This window comes from Ranitomeya variabilis, chromosome 2 (genome assembly GCF_051348905.1).
Source record: "Ranitomeya variabilis isolate aRanVar5 chromosome 2, aRanVar5.hap1, whole genome shotgun sequence".
Taxonomy (NCBI): Eukaryota; Metazoa; Chordata; class Amphibia; order Anura; family Dendrobatidae; genus Ranitomeya; species Ranitomeya variabilis.
In genome coordinates, this window is record NC_135233.1 from 490462111 (window position 1) to 490484142 (window position 22032).

The 22032-nt window shown below is 43.9% G+C and overlaps 1 protein-coding gene across 5 annotated transcripts in view; it reads left to right on the plus strand.

Annotated features, from left to right (window-relative positions):
• The first annotated feature begins 12342 nt into the window (after positions 1-12342).
• SYT7 (synaptotagmin 7) overlaps positions 12343-22032 on the plus strand; it is a 771057-nt gene continuing 761367 nt past the window's right edge. Inside the window, exon 1 of one of the 5 annotated variants that reach the window (XM_077287911.1) lies at positions 12343-12509. In XM_077287911.1, the coding sequence (XP_077144026.1) occupies positions 12461-12509 (49 nt within the window). In that variant the 5' untranslated portion in view covers positions 12343-12460. The remainder of the gene's footprint in view (positions 12510-22032) is intronic. The other 4 variants (XM_077287907.1, XM_077287912.1, XM_077287917.1 and 1 more) reach the window with 4 other exon arrangements.

Genomic DNA, 22032 nt, shown 5'->3' on the forward strand with positions numbered 1-22032 from the left:
CAAAAGCTGCAACCTCCCCTTGCCCTGCCCTGGTTCGTCGGCTGGCGTGGTAGCCCTAGATGCCACGCCACTACCTACTGAAGAAGCTGTAACACCAATCCCAACCCCTGCACTGCCATAAGTCCCAGATATTTCAGATGCACTCCCAGACCCCAATACCATGTTAGAATTCCCTAACCAGGCAGATGACGGCGACACCCCCCTTTGCATCCTCGACCCCCATAAAATAGCTATATCCCACAGGTCATTCAAAATTAACCCCATACCCCCGCTAACCCACCCCAAAATCGCATTCTGAGTTCTAAACTCTGGAGAAGCTAAGCAAGAGTTAAAAAGAAAATTATGATCAATCTCACCTAGCTGCCTGGGCGCTGTGAACCCAGCAGCCGAAGATCCAGCATCCTGGAACTAGAAGTCAATGAATCCAGAGCCCCTGGGTCTCCCTGTCCCACAGACCTCAGGCCCACGTCTGATGCTGAGGCAGCCATCTGTGCAGGGACCCATGGAGCCAATGCTGTTGATGCCCTGGCCTCCTACGCTGTCTCGCTGAAGGTGAGGGGGAGGCCAACTCCTCTCCCTGCTGCAGGCCCCGCCGCTCAGCAGGATTTCTCGCGGCAGTGTGACATGAGGCCACTGGACTAGTGCCTGCGTTTCCAACACCGGAGGGGCTCCTATTTCGGTGCCGGACCCGGGGGTGACATCAGGGCTTAAGCGCGCCGGAGGCCTAGACTTCAGCAGCCGGCGCCCGTCCAGAGGAGCCTGGGAAGCTCTGGCCACCGACCCCTGTAGCAGGCTGTTGATTGAAGCCTGCAAATATCTGGCGCCAAGTGTCCCCGCTGTGGCCCACAAAGGCTGCAGCAGAGCCTCAACCTCCATCCCAGAAGTACCTCACAGCTTCTTGTCACAAAGGTGCGTACTCAAAATGGTTGCTCTACTAAGATGTCTGCCCCCTCTTACAATGTCCCCCCGTAACTCCTCCACCAACTCCTCCTTCTTCTATAACTAAACCCATTACCCCTCCCAGCATGTAATATTAACCCCATTAGGGAAAAACTTAAAAACCCCATTGCCCTGTCAGCTCCCTATCTTCCCACGTCAACCTGTCATGTCGGCCTCCCCTTATGGCCAGGGGCCCAGTATGGCCTTTCTGGAGGGTTAGGAGGAGGGAGGAGCTAGAGGCAGACACAGGCATTCTGCTGCAAGTCCTTATTCATCTACCTGAAGCTTTTTAAGCTATTATAATGAACATTGTAAAGTTTTGGTCCAATACAGCTGAAGAGTTTTGTTGCCTTTGAAAATATTGTGGGACAAACAGGGGTTCTCTTTCCATGCCAACAATTTCTGCATCCAACTTGAGGGAGATGGTGAATGCTGTGGTTCACTTAACAGTAGTGCCTTTTATAAAGTCTTTATTGTTCCCAAACAGTGTGATTTCCATTTATTGGTTACCACACAGTAGGATGCATTCCCGTGTAGAATGATGACCCTGCAATGCCTCTCTAAAACGGTAGGAGGCCCTCAAAATGCCCCTATAGTATGATGCTTCTTGAATGCATTTCCTAGATACAGTATTATGTATTCTCTCACACAGTATGCTGCCCCCTTTGAGCCCACCTACAGAGCTTCATTCCCCCACAGTGCCCACACACACAATATAATTACCCCACACACATTATAATGCCTCCACAGTGCCCCCACATACTGTGTGATGACCCACAGCTCCCCCACATAAAATGTGATGCCCCCTCAGCTCCCCCATACACTGTATACACAGTATGATGCTCAGACAAGTGCATTACCCGAATACAGTGTGATTCCCTCAAAATAGCCTATATATATGATACCATCCACAATGCCCTACACAAAATATGATGCCCCAAAGAGCCCTGACACAGTATGGTAGCCTAAAAGAATACCCTCTACATACAATTAAATTCACCCACAATGTGATTCCTTCACAGTGCCCCACCAAACAAACACAGTGAGTAAAGACTTTCCTATTTCTAAAATAGGAGATGAGGAGATGATGGGTGGCAAAAATGGAAGCTGGCATGTTTAGGCTGGCTTCGCTGTGGGAATGAAGAGCCTTGGAATTCCAAAAAGACTTTTATTAATGCCAATGTGTTTCTGCGCCGGATTGGCGCCTTTCTCAAGGTATAAAAACCAACCCTCACTTGGTTTTTATACCTTGAGAAAGGCGTCAATCTGGCTCAGAAACACATTGGAATTAATAAAAACTGTTTTGGAATCCCAAGGCTCTTCATTTCCACAGCGCAGCCAGCCTAAACATGCCAGCTTCCATTTTTGTCACCATCATCTCCTCATCTCCTATTTTAGAAATAGAAAAGTCTTTATTTATTGAAGGCAGATTTTACGCTTGAATTGAGAATTTTGACAATGACTGATCAGTCCTGGAGGAGAAAGTAAATGTGGGACATAAGATGAAACATAAAACAACTTTATTGCGTAATGGGTGGCAATGGATGTCAGCACAACAGAGTGCCCGCCTTTGTGTAAAAACAAAATACAAAAAAAGACGAAGGACTTGGTTCTGAAACGCCTGTCAGGGTATGTGCCGCACTTGTACCAGGAACCTCAGATCAGGTAATTTCATTTCATGGGGATTTTATTTAAGTTCATAAGCTTGCATGCACTCTCACTTGGGACGCACATTGCTGTATACATATGATTATCTTTTGATGCCATCTGCTCAGACTATCTTCACATTGTTGCATAAGTGGGATACTACCTCTTTAGATGAATTTCCCATGGTGCATCCTCTCCATCAGTGGCATGACAATGACATTATCTCTGTGACACCTGCCCTCTGCATGTTACACTTATGCTGTACTCGTGACAATGTTTATAGCACTCCATCATACTACCATGGTTATACACGCTTTGTCTCACTATTGTTCTATGGCTTTTGCCATGCTATTACATTGACTTTTTTTATTGTTGTTCACTTCTTCCCTTTCTATCTGCAGCGCCCCAGGGTCCTGGTCGTCGCAGTGGTATTGCTTTCCTCTAGGGGGGAGTGATGCTATGTTTGGAGGCAAGGAAGGATAACTGCATCCAGGTATCACAAACATGCAACACATTTCATACTCCAGGCCACCAGGGGGAGCTTCTGATCCTATTTATTAGGTGACTCCCCATATCTATCTATATATATATATATATATATATATATATATATATATATATATATATATATATAACTGGTAGTCTGTAGGGAAAGTTAGAAAGTTCCAGACATCTGTCTGAGGAGGACAGAGGGTCCATGGAGCTGTGCATGCCCTAAGAGCTGCAGCTCCCAGAAAGAGAAATTTCAGAAAGCAGAATACATTGCAGTGAGCAAGCAGGAAAGCAAAGCACAGGAGAGGATACCAGAAGGGGACCAGCCCCGAGCCGGTTGCCTCCTTCTGAGGCACAGATAGTCGGTAGCCGGAACACCGAGGTAGTAAGGACCTCTATGCCTTACTTCAGAGACCGGCAGGACAGCTAATTGCACGTTACCTGTCCGCGCTTACACCCAGGAGACACAGTGGCACCCCTCAGAGGCTGAGGCATGCTAGAGTCCCTATAAACCGCCTCAAGCCACCAGTCATACGGGTTTTGTCCTATCCAACTACGGGGGACAGAGAGAGAAACACCACATCTGTGAGGACCTTATTTGAAGCTTATGCAGTAAGGGACTACACCACTACAGCGCAAGGGAAGGCTATTTATTTCCACCTGGACAAGGGGACTCTGGACTTGCCTCAAAACCGGCCGGATTCTACCTGCCCTGTGATCTGGTGCCCTGGACTGTGGCTGCTGCAACCAACAGTAAACAAGGTAAAGAGACTGCAATCCTGTGTCCTCGTTCTTCACTGCACCTTTCACCATCTACATACTGGGAAGCCCTGGGGATATACTTCACCTGTGGGAAGGTATACCATCTAGCTGCCATAACATAACCCCAGCGGACCCCTTAAAGCAGCATCAGTCACCCTGACCGAATACCACAGGTGGCATCACGAACATAAACCTTATCCCTTTAAAGACCTTTCCCTTTTATACGGACGTCCCAGGGCCACCAACCGGGTCAGCCACCGTGACATCCCCCTGTGAACCGCAGGACCCGGTACCGAGTAACCCCCAAGGCCCTGATGGGGCGCTCCATATCTATTACATGCTGTAGGTTTTTTTGTCTCCTCATGCACCTAGCTACTTATTATGCTGCTCGGCTCTAAATAATAATTCCTCATACAATCTTTCCAGGCAATGTGCAATTAATGATACATTGATCCCATTCTGGTAAAAGCAGGTTGCGGGATGCAGTGACAGACAGAAGGCAGAGCAAGGTTTAACAAATTTAACAGTTTTAATTTAACTGGGGGTTAACTCCTCGCAGGGAGATGAAGGGTTAAACGGGGGAATAGCAGTCCAATTGAGAAGGATATGCAGGGTTAATAAAGTGACGGTAGTTCTATTGTGCACTCATCGTGTCAGGAGTTCTTCAAAATGCAGGTGCAACTTGGGGGGTTCGTAGCGCCGACAACGGCAGAAGCGATGTTTGTCCAAGGAGATTCAATTGTTAACGGCGGTCCATCTTCTGACGGCAGCGGTCGGTCTCCGGTACCTACCGCTGAGCCCCTAGTCCATGAACATATGCGACCGGAGCAAACAAGGCCGCAGCACAATCAAAGCCCTCTGTGGGATGGAAGGTATATGCTGGTAAGATGGGCTGCAAACGTCAGTCCAGTATCCGGTTCTCTCTTTGTGGCACGTGTGCTGTACTCACGGTCACGAAGCGCACGGCACCTCGCTCTCTGCCAATTACCGGGCACGCTGCACTTCTTTCTCTGCAATCCCCGCTGGTCACGGCAGGAGTACACGGACGCAGGTCGGTGCAGCCCCGGTGCTCAATGGATGGAGTATTTCTCTCTCTGTGCTGCGCGCTGCCTGTTCCCGCCAAGACTCACTGCTTCCGTGTGCGCTCAGGCTGTTGCCGCTTGGCCATACCCCCTATTTCCAAGTGCAAAGGTCTGTCTGGTCTCTTACTCCTTCCCCCAGACAACAGAGGAGTCAGCCCCGACAGTTACGGACACGGCATAGGACAGGTACCCACGGCTCGGTTCTCCTCCTTACACTGGTTCTACATATGGGTTATATAAGTATTATACTTGGATATGGACTACCATTTTAACCAGTATATGTCACATGCCTAATAATATTATATTACCTGTTCACTCCTCCCTGATGGTGTTTTATTATATCTTTCTTTATTTGTACTTTGTTTCTACACAAGTGTGGGCACTCTTTTGCTTGTACGCTGTGTTCCAAATTATTATGCAAATTGGATTTAAGTGTCTTAAAGATTTAATTGTTTTGTTTTTCAAATAAACTCGTGGATGGTATTGTGTCTCAGGGCTCAATGAATCACTGAAATCAATCTTAAACACATGTGATAAATAGTTTTCCAGGTGATTCTAATTAAAGGAAAACTACTCAAAAATGATGTTCCACATTATTATGCAGGTCACAGGTTTCAAGCAATATGGGAAATAAGAAGGATCTATCTGCTGCTGAAAAGCGTTAAATAGTGCAATTCCTTGGACAAGGTATGAAAAAATTAGATATTTCACGAAAACTTAAGAGTGATCATCATACTGTAAAGACATTTGTGACTGAAACAGAGCACAGACAGAGTTCATGCAAATAAAGGCATAATGAGGAAGTTTTCTGGCAGACAAATTCTTTGGATTAAGAGAGCAGCTGCCAAAATACCATTACAAAGCAGCAAACAGTTCTTTGAAGCTGCTGGTGCGTCTGGAGTCCCTCGAACCTCAAGGTGTAGGATCCTTCAAAGGCTTGCTGTGGTGCATAAACCTACTATTCGGCCACTCCTAAACAGTGTTCACAAGCAGAAACGGTTGCAGTGGGCCCACACATACATGAAGACTAATTTTCAAACAGTCTTGTTTACTGATGAGTGTCGAGCAACCCTGGATAGTCCAGATGGATGGAGTAGAGAATGGTTGGTGGATGGCCACCATGTCCCAACAAGGCTGCAACGTCAGCAAGGAGGTGGAGGAGTCATGTTTTGGGCTGGAATCATGGGGAACCAGCTGGTAGGGCCCTTTAAGGTTCCTGAAGGTGTGAAAATGACCTCAGCAAAGTAAATAGAGTTTCTGACTGACAACTTTCTTCCATGGTCTAAAAAGCAGAAACGTGCCTTCAGGAACAAAATCATCTTCATGCATGACAATGAATACCTCTGAGTAATTGGCTGCTATGGGCATAAAAGGAGATAAACTCATGGTGTGGCCACCATCTTCCCCTGACCTCAACCCTATAGAGAATCTTTGGAGTATCATCAAACAAAAGATCTATGAGGGTGGGAGGCAGTTCACATCAAAACAGCAGCTCTGGGAGGCTATTCTGACTTCATGCAAAGAAATACAAGCAGAATCTCTCCATAAACTCACTAGTTCAATGGATGCAAGAATTGTGAAGGTGATATCAATGAAGGGCTCATATGTTAACATGTAACTTGGCCTGTTAGGATGTTTTGGAGTTAAATAGCTTTTTTGTTCAGTGAATGTGACCTCCTAATGCTGCAAATTCCACAAATGAGCATTTTCAGTTCTTTAAAACATATCAAATGTTTAGAAATACTACTGTGCCTAATAATTTGGAACAGTGCATTTTGAGTTTTTATTCATTTTGGAGATTATACTGTTATCATTGGGAGGTTTCTTCAATAAAATTCGATGTATACTCTAACGGGTGATGACTTTTATTAGACTGACTGTCATTTGCACTGACCATTTAGGAAAATCCGAGAAAAATGTCATTTGCATAATAATTTGGAACATAGTGTAGTGCCATCCATTGCCATCCATTACTCAATAAAGGTGTTTTATCTTCCATCTTATGTCCCACGTTTACTCTTTGACCACTTGTTCGGCGTTCTTTTTGGTTTCTAGTACTACTCTACATGGTCTGCCAATCTTTCCTCTAGCGCATATATACCACGCTCTATATACATGTTTGGTGTATATGATCTGCTTCGCTCAGTTTGCGTTTGTTCTGGAGGAGAAAGAAGCAGATTTTTCTGATAAGATATATTATGAAGTTTCTTAATTTAATGTGATTTATGAAAAAAAAATGAAAATGACGATTGCTCGACTACTTGCTCATTATTTTTGACAGCTGGCAGTGCAGCTCCCTAGTCTGCACTAATGGCTTATGATATGGACCGGTTCCTGCAATCTAACTGGAGGACCCAGAGGAGATGTAGAGAAGACCAAAGCTGTTTATCATCTGTTCTGCCTCCTCTTTTTTTATCCTACATATCCCTCATTTTGCCCAGAGAGGACTTTATTGGTTGGTGTCAGAGCAGAACTTCAGGCTTTTAGCAGGAACAGATGAGATCTGCAACTGTCCAATGTCTAGACAAGGGCTGTTTTCCTTTGTAACCAAGAATGTCCAATTTACAATTAAAAACTGATAAATAGAAAAAAAATGCAAAAAAAAAAGCAAAATTAAAAAATTATCTTCTCACAAAATAAAATTGATTTAGTTTAATAAGCAATTTCTAGTGAAAAATTTCCATAATAGCAAAAAAGGAAAAAACGATTATTCTACTCTACTAAAATGATGAAGAATTAAATAAATGTGTTATTTAATGTGAAATACAAACAGTATAATAAAAGTTTTTTGAATATGTCATATTTGTTTCGCACCATAATAAAGTGTAACATGAACTAGTGTCAGCCATAACAAGTCCTCCAAAGCTTAACATGATGGAATAGATCAATGACTTCTTCCCATGAGATGCCATGACTCAGAAACAAACCCCACAAAGGAGCCATAATTTGCCAGACAAGGGAAAAACTAGGTCACACTAACAAGTATTTGAAATTTTAGGAGGAACATGAAGAACTTGCAGTACCATAAAACTTATTCAACAGCCACCATTAGAGGAAGGCTGCAAACTCAGTCAGCCCAGTCGCACCTTCTCTACCGTATCTGAAAATTAATTACTGAATCTAAATATAGAAGGATTTGGAAGGCATTTCTATTCTGGAGCGGTACAGCTTGGTCTTGCAAAAAGTCAAAGAGCTAAATGCTGCAGAGATTATAAAATGAAGCCATTTGTTATCAGGCTACTCAGTGGGGATTTACTAAACACTGGTGTCAAAATGATTTCCAAATCAAAGTCCTGAGCAGAAGCCGCCCTAAGTCCCAGCACAGTTGTTAATCTTAATGAGCATTACATGATAACTACAGGATGAATATTGATAATAAAGACTTTATTATTGATATTGATTTGATGATAAATATTCAGAATCATCATCTCGGAGGCATCTGGCAAAATAGGAACGCAAGGAACATTTTCCCATATTAGAGATGAGTGAAGCTGGACTTTGAGGTTCGAGGTTCGTTCCGGACACCTAGTGTCTGGTTCCAATCTACAAATATGGACTTTTCCTGGAAGTCCATTTTACAGTGCGGGGAGGAGACAGAGAGAGAGCTTTTCTAGCTCCAAAATTCAGGTCCCCATTCATTTCTATGGGGTTCAGGTTCAAGTTCAGATACCCAAACCAAACTTTGGACTAAAGTTTCGGTGGAACCAGGCAAACCCAAACTTCCACGGGTCCGCTCATCCCTATCCCTTAGGCTAGGTTCACATTGCGTTATTGGGTGATTGCTAACGGACAGCGTTGCACGGCGAAAATGTCGCAATTAACGCCGTGCAACGGGTCCGTTAGCGCACCCATTGACAGCAATGTTGTTTCTGCCTGAAGCGCATCGCTAGCGCGTGCCTTTTTCGGCTCGCGCTAGCGATGTGCCGTTCTTTTGTGGCGCGCCTCGGACGCTGCTTGCAGCGTCCGTGGCGCGCCCGAGGTCCGTTCCCCGCTCTCGCAGATCGGGGACCTGCGAGAGCGGGGACGTTAACGTGACCCCTAAACGCGACCCCAACAAATACATTGCGTTAGCGCAATCCGCTAGCGCTAAACGGATTGCCCTAACGCAATGTGAACCTAGCCTTATCCTTACTTACATATCCTACACATTAGACTGTAGGCCAATCACCGATATTGGCTGACTTTAGTCTAATGTATATGGGGGGTTTGAACTGTGTTCACAAATTTAGCTTTTTGATGTAGTTTTTAAGCAAAAAGCAAGAAGTTGATTAAAGAGAAGTCTCTTGAGCTGATATGTCGAAGGTTTTACCAAAGAAATCTGTCGCAAAACACTTTGTAAAGTTGCAGAAAATGTTTTCAGTGCGGAGTTGCTCAAAAATTTTGCAACTTTTTGTGTTTTTACACTGGTTTGATGTTTCTCTGCCAAAGTGGGCAAAGCTGGGGTGACTCGGGGTGAGACGAACTTTGACTGGAGTATATTGACTGGAGTAGCATTAATGGCAAAATGCAAGGAGGTCTACATGCATCATACTTTCTTTCTGTATAAATGAATCTCATATCTAGGATCCATGCTTCTTCTGTGCCAACTGGACACGGTTCTCGACACCCACATGTTCAACATGACATCATGACTATGGGTGCACTACTTTTGAAATGCGTAGATGTCCTACAAGTCAATTTTTTGTATTGATGTTACCTCGTTCAGCCAAAGACGTCTTTAGTGCCCTAAACTACAAGGATATCTGATGAGGAGAGCTGGATTACTTTCCTCCGCCTTTGAACTGTGTTCACAAATTCAGGTTTTTCTGCAGTTTTTTAAGCCAAAAGCCAGAAATGCATTCAAAAGAAAGAGAAGCTTCAGGGGCTGATGCATCAAAGTTCTCATGCCAGAAATGAGGTGTCAAACACTTTTTTGTGCAAAAATTTGAGACTATTCATAGAGGACACATGGTGGGATGGAGCGCTCACCCATGAAATTCAGCAGACGTGTCAGCATTTCTTACTTCTTAAATAGAGTAACATTTCTGGTAAGGAGGCGCTTACCACTGATAAGATGCTGACTAATAATATATTAATTGGGATGCACCTCTTAATGAATTCAGCACATCATAATTCAAATCACCCAATCATTAAGACTGGTGGGTGTGCAGAACGTCAATCTTAACTAATTGGGACCTCCGTCTTTTATTTACAAGCGTCTTCAGTTTATTATTTATTCTTGGCATTGACTTAAAAAATGCTTTAAAAAAAACCAACTAATTTATTGGACCAAAACTGTGCTAACGTTGACTTTGAGAAAATATAGGCAACTAAACGCACCCACTAGTGTGAGGCCAACAGACCACATGATCCCACACTGCAAAAACAATGGGAAAAAACATATATTTTTTTTAATTAGAAGCACAAAAATACTGATTCTCGCTTATAGTGCCAGTGCCATAATTGCTGTAAAGGCACTGGCACTGGAGGTGAATATAGGCTGTTTTTATCTCATAAAGGGAAATATAGCAATTGAGAAGGGGTTGGCTGAGTAATGGAAAACCCCTTTAAGACTGGCAACTCCTTTAATCCTTTTCTTTCTAACCTATTCAAGATGTTCACAATTTATGACCTCAGTCTCACTCTGATTAACCATGGTTCCCCACCATGTGCATGACGGCTGCAGCTAATCACTAGGTATTTGCCATATAAGGCTGGAGTCACACTAGCAATTAATTTTAAAATCGGTCTGATTTTGTTCCTGCAAAGTCAGACGAGTGTAATGCAAGTGTAATGCAATTGTCAGGGGCAGACATACCACATGTGCAGCCAGTGTAACTGCATCGGGGCCCAGAGGTAGAGGGTGCCCCTGCAGGGTAGTTAACACTGAGGGCAATCTGGTTTGTTTATCCGTCCCTGAGGGACCCCTTGCCAAATTGCCCTCGTGTGTGGCTGGCAAGGAGCGATCCCTTCAGCTCCGCTGCCTACAGGAGAAAATAGCAGTGGAGATGCAGGGATCCGTCCTGCTTCCTACCCGCTCTCCCTGTCTGACACAGCAGTGCGGCTGAATGACATCAACATTCAGCACGTTTCTGTGTCAGACAGAAAGCTGCCAGTGATGACAATGCTGCAGCTGCAGGAAACGTGTGGAGAGGTGAGTGTTGTTTGTGTGTGTGTAGATGGTGGAGAGGGCAATGATGGGGGTGGTGGGGGAGAAGGAAATGATGGAGGGGGTGGAAAGGGCATGATAGGGGTGATGGGGGTGAAGGCAATGATGGAGGTGATGGAAAAGGCAATGATGGGGTGGTGGGGGAGAAAGCAATGATGGAGGTGGTGGAAAGGACAATGATGTGGCGGTGGGGAGAAGGCAATGATGGAGGTGATGGAAAAGACAATGATGAGGGTGGAGGGGGAGAACAATGATGGAGATGGTGGAGAGAGCAATGTTTGGGGTGGTGGAGATGGCAATGATGGGGGTGGTGGAGAGGGAAATGATTGAGGGGGAAGAAGGCAATGATGGGGTGGTGGAGAGGGCAATAATGGGGGTAGTGGCGAAGGCAATGATGGAGAGGGCAATGATGGAGGTGGGGAGAGGACATTGATGGGATGGGGGGACAATGAGGGATGTGGCGGATTAGGATTGGAGTAAGGGGAACTTATAATGGACTTTAGAACAGGGGGAGGGGAGGAGGAGATTAGATATGGATGTAAAATGATTTGGGTGGTGGAGGAGGGTAATAAGCCCCTGATAGTGTCCTCCCCCATCTCACAATTCATTGTGATGCTATTGGGGACTTATAATTTATTGGGAAATGGAAGAGGAGGTGATAAGGTGCATAGGACACTTTATAATGAACTGAAAGGTGAGAGCAGATGCTGTCAGGGACTTCTAATGAATTGGGAGGTGGCAGAGAATGCTCAGTACCTGATAGCTTCTTCTCCCACCCCAAACACATTATGATTTATGATGCTAACAAGTACTTATATTGAATCATGGGAACACAGGACGGGGTCTAAGGCTATGAGAAATTCTGTTGCATATCCTAATGTGTTGGCAGGAAGAAAGTTGGGTAAAATACATTTATTTTCTTCCACATTTTTGCCATGCTTTTGTTACGTATTTTCCCAATTAGTACAGGTGAAATACACTGCAAGAATTGACATTGTGAGGATTTTAATCTGCTGCAAATCTGCAAGGCAAAAATAAGCTGCGTGTGCATGAAACTTCAGGGATCTCATTCACTTTTCCTGTACTGTAAAACCTTGCATATTTTCCGTGTGCACATAGCCTTACAGTTAATTGGGGAGAGTCACAGACTCAATAGTTTTTATTATTGGGAGTCTTAGATTATAGGTAATGGGGGCACAGTGCTGCTTAGTACTTTATATTTTTAATGGTGTGTGGCTAAGAGTCTATTAATGGTGGGTACATATCTGTATTCAGGGGGGAGGCACATGTATATATACAATGTATGTGACCTTGTTATTTTCACGGCTGCGAAGATCATTGTGACAATATGAGTCGTGGCTGGGAGATGTCAACATGAAGGACTGACTAGATGGAGAAGAAACAGGAAGAGGCGACTCTAATCAGACGAGACATCAGCCGTAAGTGCCTGGATGTAGATATTATTCTGTATCTGTACTGTGTGATTTGGAGTGATAATGTTTTTTGTAAAATCCCTTATTCTACATTCTCACATTTGTGTAAAATGTCTGTGTGCTTCCAGGTTTTTTTTTAATCGGCTGGCACACGGGCTCGTAGAGTTTTATAGGTCCATTCACACATACGTAAAAAACAATCATGGATCTGAGAATGAGATCTGTGAGGGTCAGAGAATGTCCTCTTCTGATCCTATTTTAAGGATCAGAATAGGACATGCTTAATGCGTCTGTAAAAGCGGGCAGCACACCAACACTGCACACGGATACAGGGATGTAACATTATTATGTATAGCGCAGTCCCTTAGTATATAGTGTATTCACTTATTGTGTATAACACCGTCCCTTACTACATATCCTCTTCTCTAGTTACAGTGGGGAAAAAAGTATTTAGTCAGCCACAAATTGTGCAACTTCTTCCACTTAAAAAGATGAGAGAGGCCTCTAATTGCCATCATAGGTAGATCACAACTATGAGAGTCAAAATGAGATAACAAATCCAGAAAATCACCTTGTCTGATTTGGCAAGATATATTTTGCAAATTATGGTGGAAAACAAGTATTTGATCATTAACAAAAGTTCATCTTATTATTTTGTTATATATCCTTTGTTGGCAATGATAGAGGTCAAACGTTTTCTGTAAGTCTTCACGAGCTTGGCACACACTGTTGGTGGTATGTTGGCCCATTCCTCCATGCAGATCTCCTCTAGAGCAGTGATATATTGGGCCTGTCACTGGGCAACATGGACATACAGGCAATGAAGGCCTGACTGGTGGAGAGCTGCAGTGATAGTTGACTTTGTGGAACTTTCTCCCATCTCCCTACTGCATCTCTGGAGCTCAGCCACTGTGATCTTGGGGTTCTTCTTTACCTTTCTCACCAAGGCTCTTCTCCCATGATTGCTCAGTTTGACTGGACGACCTGGTCTAGGAAGACATCTTGCAACCATTCAAAATAAAGCAATTGCAAAAAAAATCAAAAATATGCATATTTGGTATCGCCGAGTTCAGAAACGCCCGATGTATCAAAATATAAAAAGAACTAATCCAATCAGTAAATGGTGTAATTAGAAAAAAAAACTAAAGACGATAGAATTACGATTTTTTTGGTCACAGCAACACTGCAATAAAATGCAATAACGGACGATAAAAACATTGTATCTAAACAAAAATGGTATCAATAAAAACATCAACTCGGTGTGCAAAAATTAAACCCTCACTGCACCCGGACCCAGATCCTGAAAAACGCTACAGGTCTCAGAAAATGGCGCTTTGTTTCTTTCTTTTTTTTACCAACTTTAGATTTTTTACATCACTTAAATAAAAAAGAACCTAGACATGTTTGGTGTCTGTGAACTCGCAATGACCTGGAGAATCATAATGGCAGGTCAGTTTTAGCATTTAGTGAAGATGGCAAAAAAAAAAAAAAAAAAATTGTAGAATTGCACTTTTTTTCCAATTTCACCACGCTTGGATTTTTTTTTTCATTTTCCAGTACACTACAGTATATGGTAAAATCAATGGTGTCTTTCAAAAGTACAACTCGTCCCGCAAAAAAACAAGCCCTCAAATGGCCATATTGATGGAAAAATAAAAAAAGGTATGGCTTTGGGAAGAAGGGGAGCAAAAAACGAAACAGCAAAAATGAAAAAAACCACGGTTGTGAAGCGGTTAAAGGATGTTATGAGCTTTCTTATATTTAAACGTATGTGTTTTGATTAAAAAAAAACTTTTTTGCAATTGTTTTTCATTGAAAATTTTGTACCAATACTTTTTTATAGCCTCTGCGTTAGACCAGGGTCACACTAGCAATGAATACAGACGAGTGCTATGCGATAACACATTGCATAGCACTCGGACTAGTATTCATCTATGGGGCAGCTCACATCAGTGTCTTTTTCTCGGCCGTTTTCAACGTTAGAGTGGAAGTGCAGCATGCTGCGATTGTCACCGGCACTCGGCCGAGTCTCGCCTCACTCGATGTCATCCAAGTGATGTGCGATATACGCTGACCTCGGCAATGGAGGAGATGGAGAAATTAATTTCTCCGCCTCCTCCGCACCTGTGCGAGAGGCTCGGAGCACAGACTCATGACACTCGGCTCCCGCTAGCAGCAGAGCAGGGGTCAAGGGTCATTAGCATATCATATCTGATGCTCTCGCATCAGATGCCATACGCTAGTCTGACCCCGGCCTTAAAATGAGAGACTGTCATTTAGCTCCTTGTAACAAAAGAGTTAAGGTACGTGACGTTGCAGCGTCCTGGATAGCGATATCGTTGTGTTTGACACGCAGCAGCGATCTGGATCCTGCTGTGATATCGCTGGTCGTTGCTGAAAGTTCAGAACTTTATTTGGTCATCAGATCGGCGTGTATCGTTGTGTTTGACAGCAAAAGGAACGATGCCAGCGATGTTTTACAATGGTAACCAGGGTAAATATCGGGTTACTAAGCACAGGGCCGCGCTTAGTAACCCGATATTTACCCTGGTTACCATTGTAAAAGTAAAAAAAAAACAGTACATACTCACCCTCTGATGTCTGTCACGTCCCCCGGCGTCCGCGCTGCTGCTCAGAGCTTCCTGCACTGAATGTGTCAGTGCCGGCCGGAAAGCAAAGCACAGCGGTGACGTCACCGCTGTGCCCTGCTACTGCCGGCGCTTACACAGTGCAGGGAAGCGGACACCGGGGGACGCGAATGTAAGTATGTAGTGTTTGTTTTTTTACATTTACACTGGTAACCAGGGTAAACATCGGGTTACTAAGCGCGGCCCTGCGCTTAGCAACCCGATGTTTACCCTGGTTACCCGGGGACTTCGGCATCGTTGGTCGCTGGAGAGCGGTCTGTGTGACAGCTCTCCAGCGACCACACAGCGACGCTGCAGCGATCGGCATCATTGTCGATATCGCTGCAGCGTCGCTTAGTGTGAAGGTACCTTAACTCTTCCATCTTTTAAGCTTCTCAAAGCTGAAAGTTGAGTAAAACTTTATAGCCATAAATCAGCTGAGAGGATCTCAGAAGAAGAATATAAAAGTGAAGAAGCTCAATGTCTGGTATCTCACATTCCCTGTGTGTCCACAATATAAAACTGAACATGATTGTAGTCCTTTTCTTATTTTCTGTGGGATTCTGTTTTACCCCTTTTGGTGCCCATTTAAAGCCCACCCTCCATGTGTATTAAGTAGAGATGGGCGGACACCTGGATGTTCGGGTCCGGCGGGTTCGGCCAAACCGTTACAAAAAGTTTGTGTTCGGGTACCAGAATAGTACCCGAACCAGAACCCAGACCCCATTCACTTCAATGGGGAGCCAAAACATCCAGTATTTGCCATGCTGTCATGTGCATAGCAGCGTGGCAAACATCACTTCTGACAGCCGCGGTTCCCACACTGTCAAAAGACAGTGTGTGCGCACACAGTTGTGATCAGAGGTATAAAGTTTACCTCCGGTCACTGGTGTCAGCTGATGGGACTACCGCTCCCATCAGCTGATGCCTGCTGCTGCTAATAACAGTGAGAGCAAGCGGCAGCTGATGAGAGTATTCATGAGCCGGCACCCACACTGTAAATAAATAATTAAACCTTCAGCTGCCAGCTTTAGCAAGGCTGGTTAACAAGAATAGAGGGGTCTCCATGAAGTATTTTTTAATTATTTAAATAAATAATTTAGAAAAACGGCATAGGGTCCCCCATTTTTGACCAACAGCTTTGCTAAAGCAGACAGCTGGGGGCTGGTATTCTCAGGCTAGTAAGGGGCCATGGATATTGCCCCCCCACAAGCCTAAACTAGCAACCTGCTATTCACTGGGAGAATTTCATTGTGGTGAATTTGAACTGCGGTGAACTCGCCTCTGCACCGTGAGACTTTTTCTCAGGCCAGTCTCACACGTCCAGATAATTCCGGTACCGGAAAAATCGGTACCGGAGTTATCCGTGTCCGTGTGTCCATGAGCTCATGTTGCACATCAGTGTGGCACACGTGCGGCAGCCGTGTGCCGCCCGTGTGCCAACTGAGTACCACGCGGACCATACAGGAGACAGCGCTACAGTAAGCGTTGTTCCCAGCGTGGTGCTGAAGCCGCCATTCATCCCTTCTCTCCAGCAGCATTTGCTGGAGAGAAGGAATGGAAAATCAATGTTTTTTTTATTATTTTTGTCTTTAAAATCAAGTTCCTTGTCACCTCCCCCCTCCCACCCCCTGTGCGTCCGCCCGCTGGAAATAAAATACTCACCCAGCTCCTTCGATGCTTCCTCTCAGTGCCGCAGCTTGTCCTGTATGAGCGGTCACGTGGTACTGCTCATTACAGTGATGAATATGCGGCTCCACCCCTATGGGAGGTGGAGCTGCATATTCATCACTGTAATGAGCGGCACCACGTGACCGCTCATACAGGACAATCTGCGGCGCTGAGAGGAAGCTTCGAGGGAGCTGGGTGAGTATTTTATTTCCAGCGGGCGGGCACACAGGGGGTGGGAGGGGGGAGGTTGCCGGGAACTTTATTTTAACCACAAAAAAAATTATTATAATTATTATAACCACAAAAAAAAAAAAAAAACAATGATTTTTCATTCCTTCTCTCCAGCGAATGCTGCTGGGAAGAAGGAATGAATTCCGGCTTCAGCACCCAAAGCTTACTGTAGCGCTGTCTCCTGCACAGTCCGTGTGGTACTCAGTCGGCACACGGACGGCACACGGACAGCATCGGTGTGCAGTACGTGTTTACACGGACCCATTGACTTTAATGGGTCCGTGTGATACGTGCGCTCCCACGAACACTGACATGTCTCCATGTTTTTCAAAGGACACACGGTCCGTGAAAACACGCTGACATGTGCAGAGACACATTTATTTTAATGTGTCTACGTGAGTCAGTGTCTCCGGTACATGAGAAAACTGTCACCACACGTACCGGAGCCACTGACGTGTGAAATAGGCCTCATTGTTATAGCAGGGATCTCACCAGAGAGAAGTCATAACAGTTCAGGGGCCAGGCTGGGAATGCAGCCTCAGTGACCTGCAGTAACCTTGATGACGTCACCGCCAGTCACTGATGCTGCGCTCGCAGAAGCTCATTCACCAGTTGTTCTCAGCCTGGATGGTCGCATGTTAGCACCGTCCAGACTGAAAACTGTTTATCCGCCAGACATAGATTACAGCATGGGATAGAACGATGGACAGGTGAGGGATATTGTTGTTTTTTTATTTTTGTTCTATTACAGGAGACGATGGATTCAATGGAATGGGCGTTAGGTGAGTATAACTGTGTTTGTTATTTTTAAATAAAAAAGGAAAACTGTGTTTTGTTTTATTTCTAATAAAAGACTTTATTCTGGCTGTGTTTTTATTTTACATGTAACTATAAGATTAGTAATGGATAGGCATCTTATAGATGCTTCTCCATTACCAACCCGTGGATTTGATGTCACCTGACAATACAAAGGTGACATCAACCCCACAAATATGATCTCCACTTGCCATCGCTACAGGGCAAGTGTGAAGAGCTGGGCAAAGCACCAGAATTGGCGCATCTAATAGATGTGCCTTTTCTGGGCGGCTGCAGGCTGCTATTTTTAGGCTGTGGAGGGCAATATCCATGGCCTCTTACCAGCCTGCGAATACCAGCCCCCAGCTGTCTGCTTTAGCAAGGCTGGTTGTCAAAATAGGGGAACCCCATGTCATATAAAAAAAAAAATCAGAGTAGGGACCCCTCTATTCTTTATAACCAGCGTTGCTGAAGCTGACTGCTGAAGGTTGCAGCCCCCAGCTGTGAGTTTTGCCTGGCTGATTATCAAAAATACGTGGAAACCCATGCCATTTTTTAAATTATTTTTTTATAGCGAGACATACACCCGGTATTCGGGGGGGCCGAACCCGAACAGTAATACGGACTTCCTGGTGAAGTCTGTGTTCGGTGTCTGTGTCCAAACAGTAAGTAGTTGTGACGGAGAGAGCAGATACATGTAACGATAGCCGGGATTTATTTCTAAGCTTCAGGAAATCTTGGTGTAAAGTACAGTCCTCTTATTATCCGACGACTTGCTATATTATAGATTTTACTTTAATTACAGAGTTTTTTCTTATTTTGAAATGTACAATGGTTGACTCCTATCTGTGCTCTCAAGATACATGAATCATATCCATTTGCTAATTGAATGTATACATGCCTTGCATGCCCCATGGCTGCTCCTGTGTCCCAGGAGCGGTCACGAGAAATCAATTCCTGGGTTCGATTTACAAATGAGCAACTTGGACGGGGAGATTGTAAGTTTCTTTAACCCTTATTGCAAACAGAGGAGATACCAATGGGGAAGGTCATCTTGATAAATATTTAATCAGGCAGGAAGTATTTGTGGTCTCGGAGCATTTCATGGAAACAGTTACACGCATTCAGACCTCTCACTTTTTTCCTGCAATAGCTCAAATCACCCATTTGTGAGTAAATTTAGCAATATTGAAAAGTCCAGTATTTGCATATTATGGAGGTCATTTGGCAGGTAGATAGAGCTGACCAATGAGCAATAATAATATTTTTGGTGTGAATTATCGGACAGCATCTTAGCTACATATATTGCAATCCCCTGATAAACCCCTATTACCCAAATGTTTTTCTTTATGAGTTGACCTAAGGGCTCGTTCACACAACCAGATTTTCAGTCCATGAAATAAAACGTGCAGCGCACGAACCAGTGTTATTTACTGGGGCAGTGCAGATGAGCGGGGTTTTTTTTTTCACTGTGTGTGAAAAATATAGCAGCCTGCATAAATTTTACTGGATAAAAAAAGTTTCCTTTGATACTAATTGCAATGTATCTATACAAATTGAATGTCATACTGTTTATCCGTTTGGGATCCAATTTTTTTCTGGGCTCATAGACTTGAATAGCTGAAATACAGTGAAATACAGAAGAGATTAGTGCATGATGCGACTTTTTTTTCCAATGAACTTTGGTTTGTGCCAAAAAAAAGTAATCTGAACAGCCCAATTTAATAACAGTGGTCTATTTTGTTTTAACGGACAGCATTTGGACCTAGAGTAAAATATGGTCATTGTAATGTTAGATTGAGGGTGATAGCAGATGAACGTGCATTTTAAACGCCATCCTATCATGATGGCCAATGGCTGCATGACTGTGAAGCCAAATCATACATCCATTGAGCATCATGGCAGGCAGAGTTTTGGATGCATGCAGCGAGGTGGTGTCTGCGATTACCCTGACTGTTTACTTATTTTACTTACATAGCACCATCTACAGCCCTTTAAAGACATCATCACTGTCCCAATTGGGACTCACAATCCAAAGTCCCTAGCGGTATGTCTTTGGAGTGTGGGAAGAAAACGGAGAACCTGGAGGAAAACATACAACTCTTTGCACATGTTGTCCTGAGTGGGATTTGGATCCAGGATCCCAGCGCTATAAGGCAGCAGTGCGGAACAATGAGCCACCTTGATGCCCTACTCCCAATCTGTGAAAACCAATTTTATATTGTCTTAATAAGACAATTCAGAAGCCATCTTGTGTTCATGGTGATAATGATAATCTGATGGCAGTGATAACAGTATACAGGCTGCCTTTAGCTACAGTTACATGGTGCATTTAGCAAAACACTGAACAATCATGGTTCCATGCAATGTCTAACAAAATTAGCTCTTAAAAGTTAAAACTAGGTTAGCGTTGCATGTATGTCACTTAGTATGTGAAGGAGATACAAAGGAAACATAAGTTCTTGTTGGAAGTAACAGTTTCCAGGCCCATAGCTATGAGAAAGTTCTGAGCTGAAGTTGATCACAGGGTTTTTTTAAGCTTCTTTTCATCACACAGAATCACTTCTCTTCATGCAATGCTTCATTAACATATATGAAAGTCTCTCTACAGATATCTGTGAAGAGAAGTTATTTGTGAAGAGAAGTTAACTTCTCTTCGCACATAGTGTCTTAACCTAAGCAGAACATGTACATTGCTCATGCAGTGAGGTGGTGGGAGGGGATGAGTCTGGTGCTGTAGCTCTCTCACTTTTATCTTGAGGTAATAAAGATGTTTCTTGCTGTCCTGACTGCTTCTGTCATTACAGCAATCGCTTCCAAGGAAGATCTGGTCTATACAGCTTGTCTGACTTCAGTCTGACAGGAGACTCTCTAGCACACCTCTTACTCTTGGATATCCATTACACAATAAAAACTTTCCCAGTATCTCCTGGGGCTGAGCTAACCCCTCCCTATCTGCTATAACCATTTTAACCCTTATAGTTGCTGCATGATTCTATAAAATCAACACTGAAGCTTCTATCTGTCACATTAGACACACAACTAGGTCTAGAGACACATGATTAACCATAAACTAGACAGAGAACCTTTGATAACTTGTCTTTAGGAGGACGTGTCAGCTTTCCCTACAATGTTGTAGAATGTTTTCTTAAAACCTTGTACTTGCTGTCCCTCTGTAATTCCTCACACAACTTTATGAATAAATTGACAAATTGGTGCTACAGATTGGGGAGTGTCACCCTATACAGTTTTTTGGAAGATTGGCGTGCACTTGGTCAAAGTGTCAAGGTACAGGTGGAATGGAGCCTAAGACCCCAAGACCAAGGCTAGATACAGGTCCTTCTCAAAAAATTAGCATATAGTGTTAAATTTCATTATTTACCATAATGTAATGATTACAATTAAACTTTCATATACTATAGATTCATTATCCACCAACTGAAATTTGTCAGGTCTTTTATTGTTTTAATACTGATGATTTTGGCATACAACTCCTGATAACCCAAAAAACCTGTCTCAATAAATTAGCATATCAAGAAAAGGTTCTCTAAATGACCTATTACCCTAATCTTCTGAATCAACTAATTAACTCTAAACACATGCAAAAGATACCTGAGGCTTTTAAAAACTCCCTGCCTGGTTCATTACTCAAAACCCCCATCATGGGTAAGACTAGCGACCTGACAGATGTCAAGAAGGCCATCATTGACACCCTCAAGCAAGAGGGTAAGACCCAGAAAGAAATTTCTCAACAAATAGGCTGTTCCCAGAGTGCTGTATCAAGGCACCTTAATGGTAAGTCTGTTGGAAGGAAACAATGTGGCAGAAAACGCTGTACAACGAGAAGAGGTGACCGGAACCTGAGGAAGCAGTGGACTGAGTCTGGTGTGGAAACATCCAGAGCCACCGTGCACAGGCCTGTGCAGGAAATGGGCTACAGGTGCCGCATTCCCCAGGTAAAGCCACTTTTGAACCATAAACAGCGGCAGAAGCGCCTGACCTGGGCTACAGAGAAGCAGCACTGGACTGTTGCTAAGTGGTCCCAAGTACTTTTTTCTGATGAAAGCAAATTTTGCATGTCATTCGGAAATCAAGGTGCCAGAGTCTGGAGGAAGACTGGGGAGAAGGAAATGCCAAAATGCCTGAAGTCCAGTGTCAAGTACCCACAGTCAGTGATGGTGTGGGGTGCCATGTCAGCTGCTGGT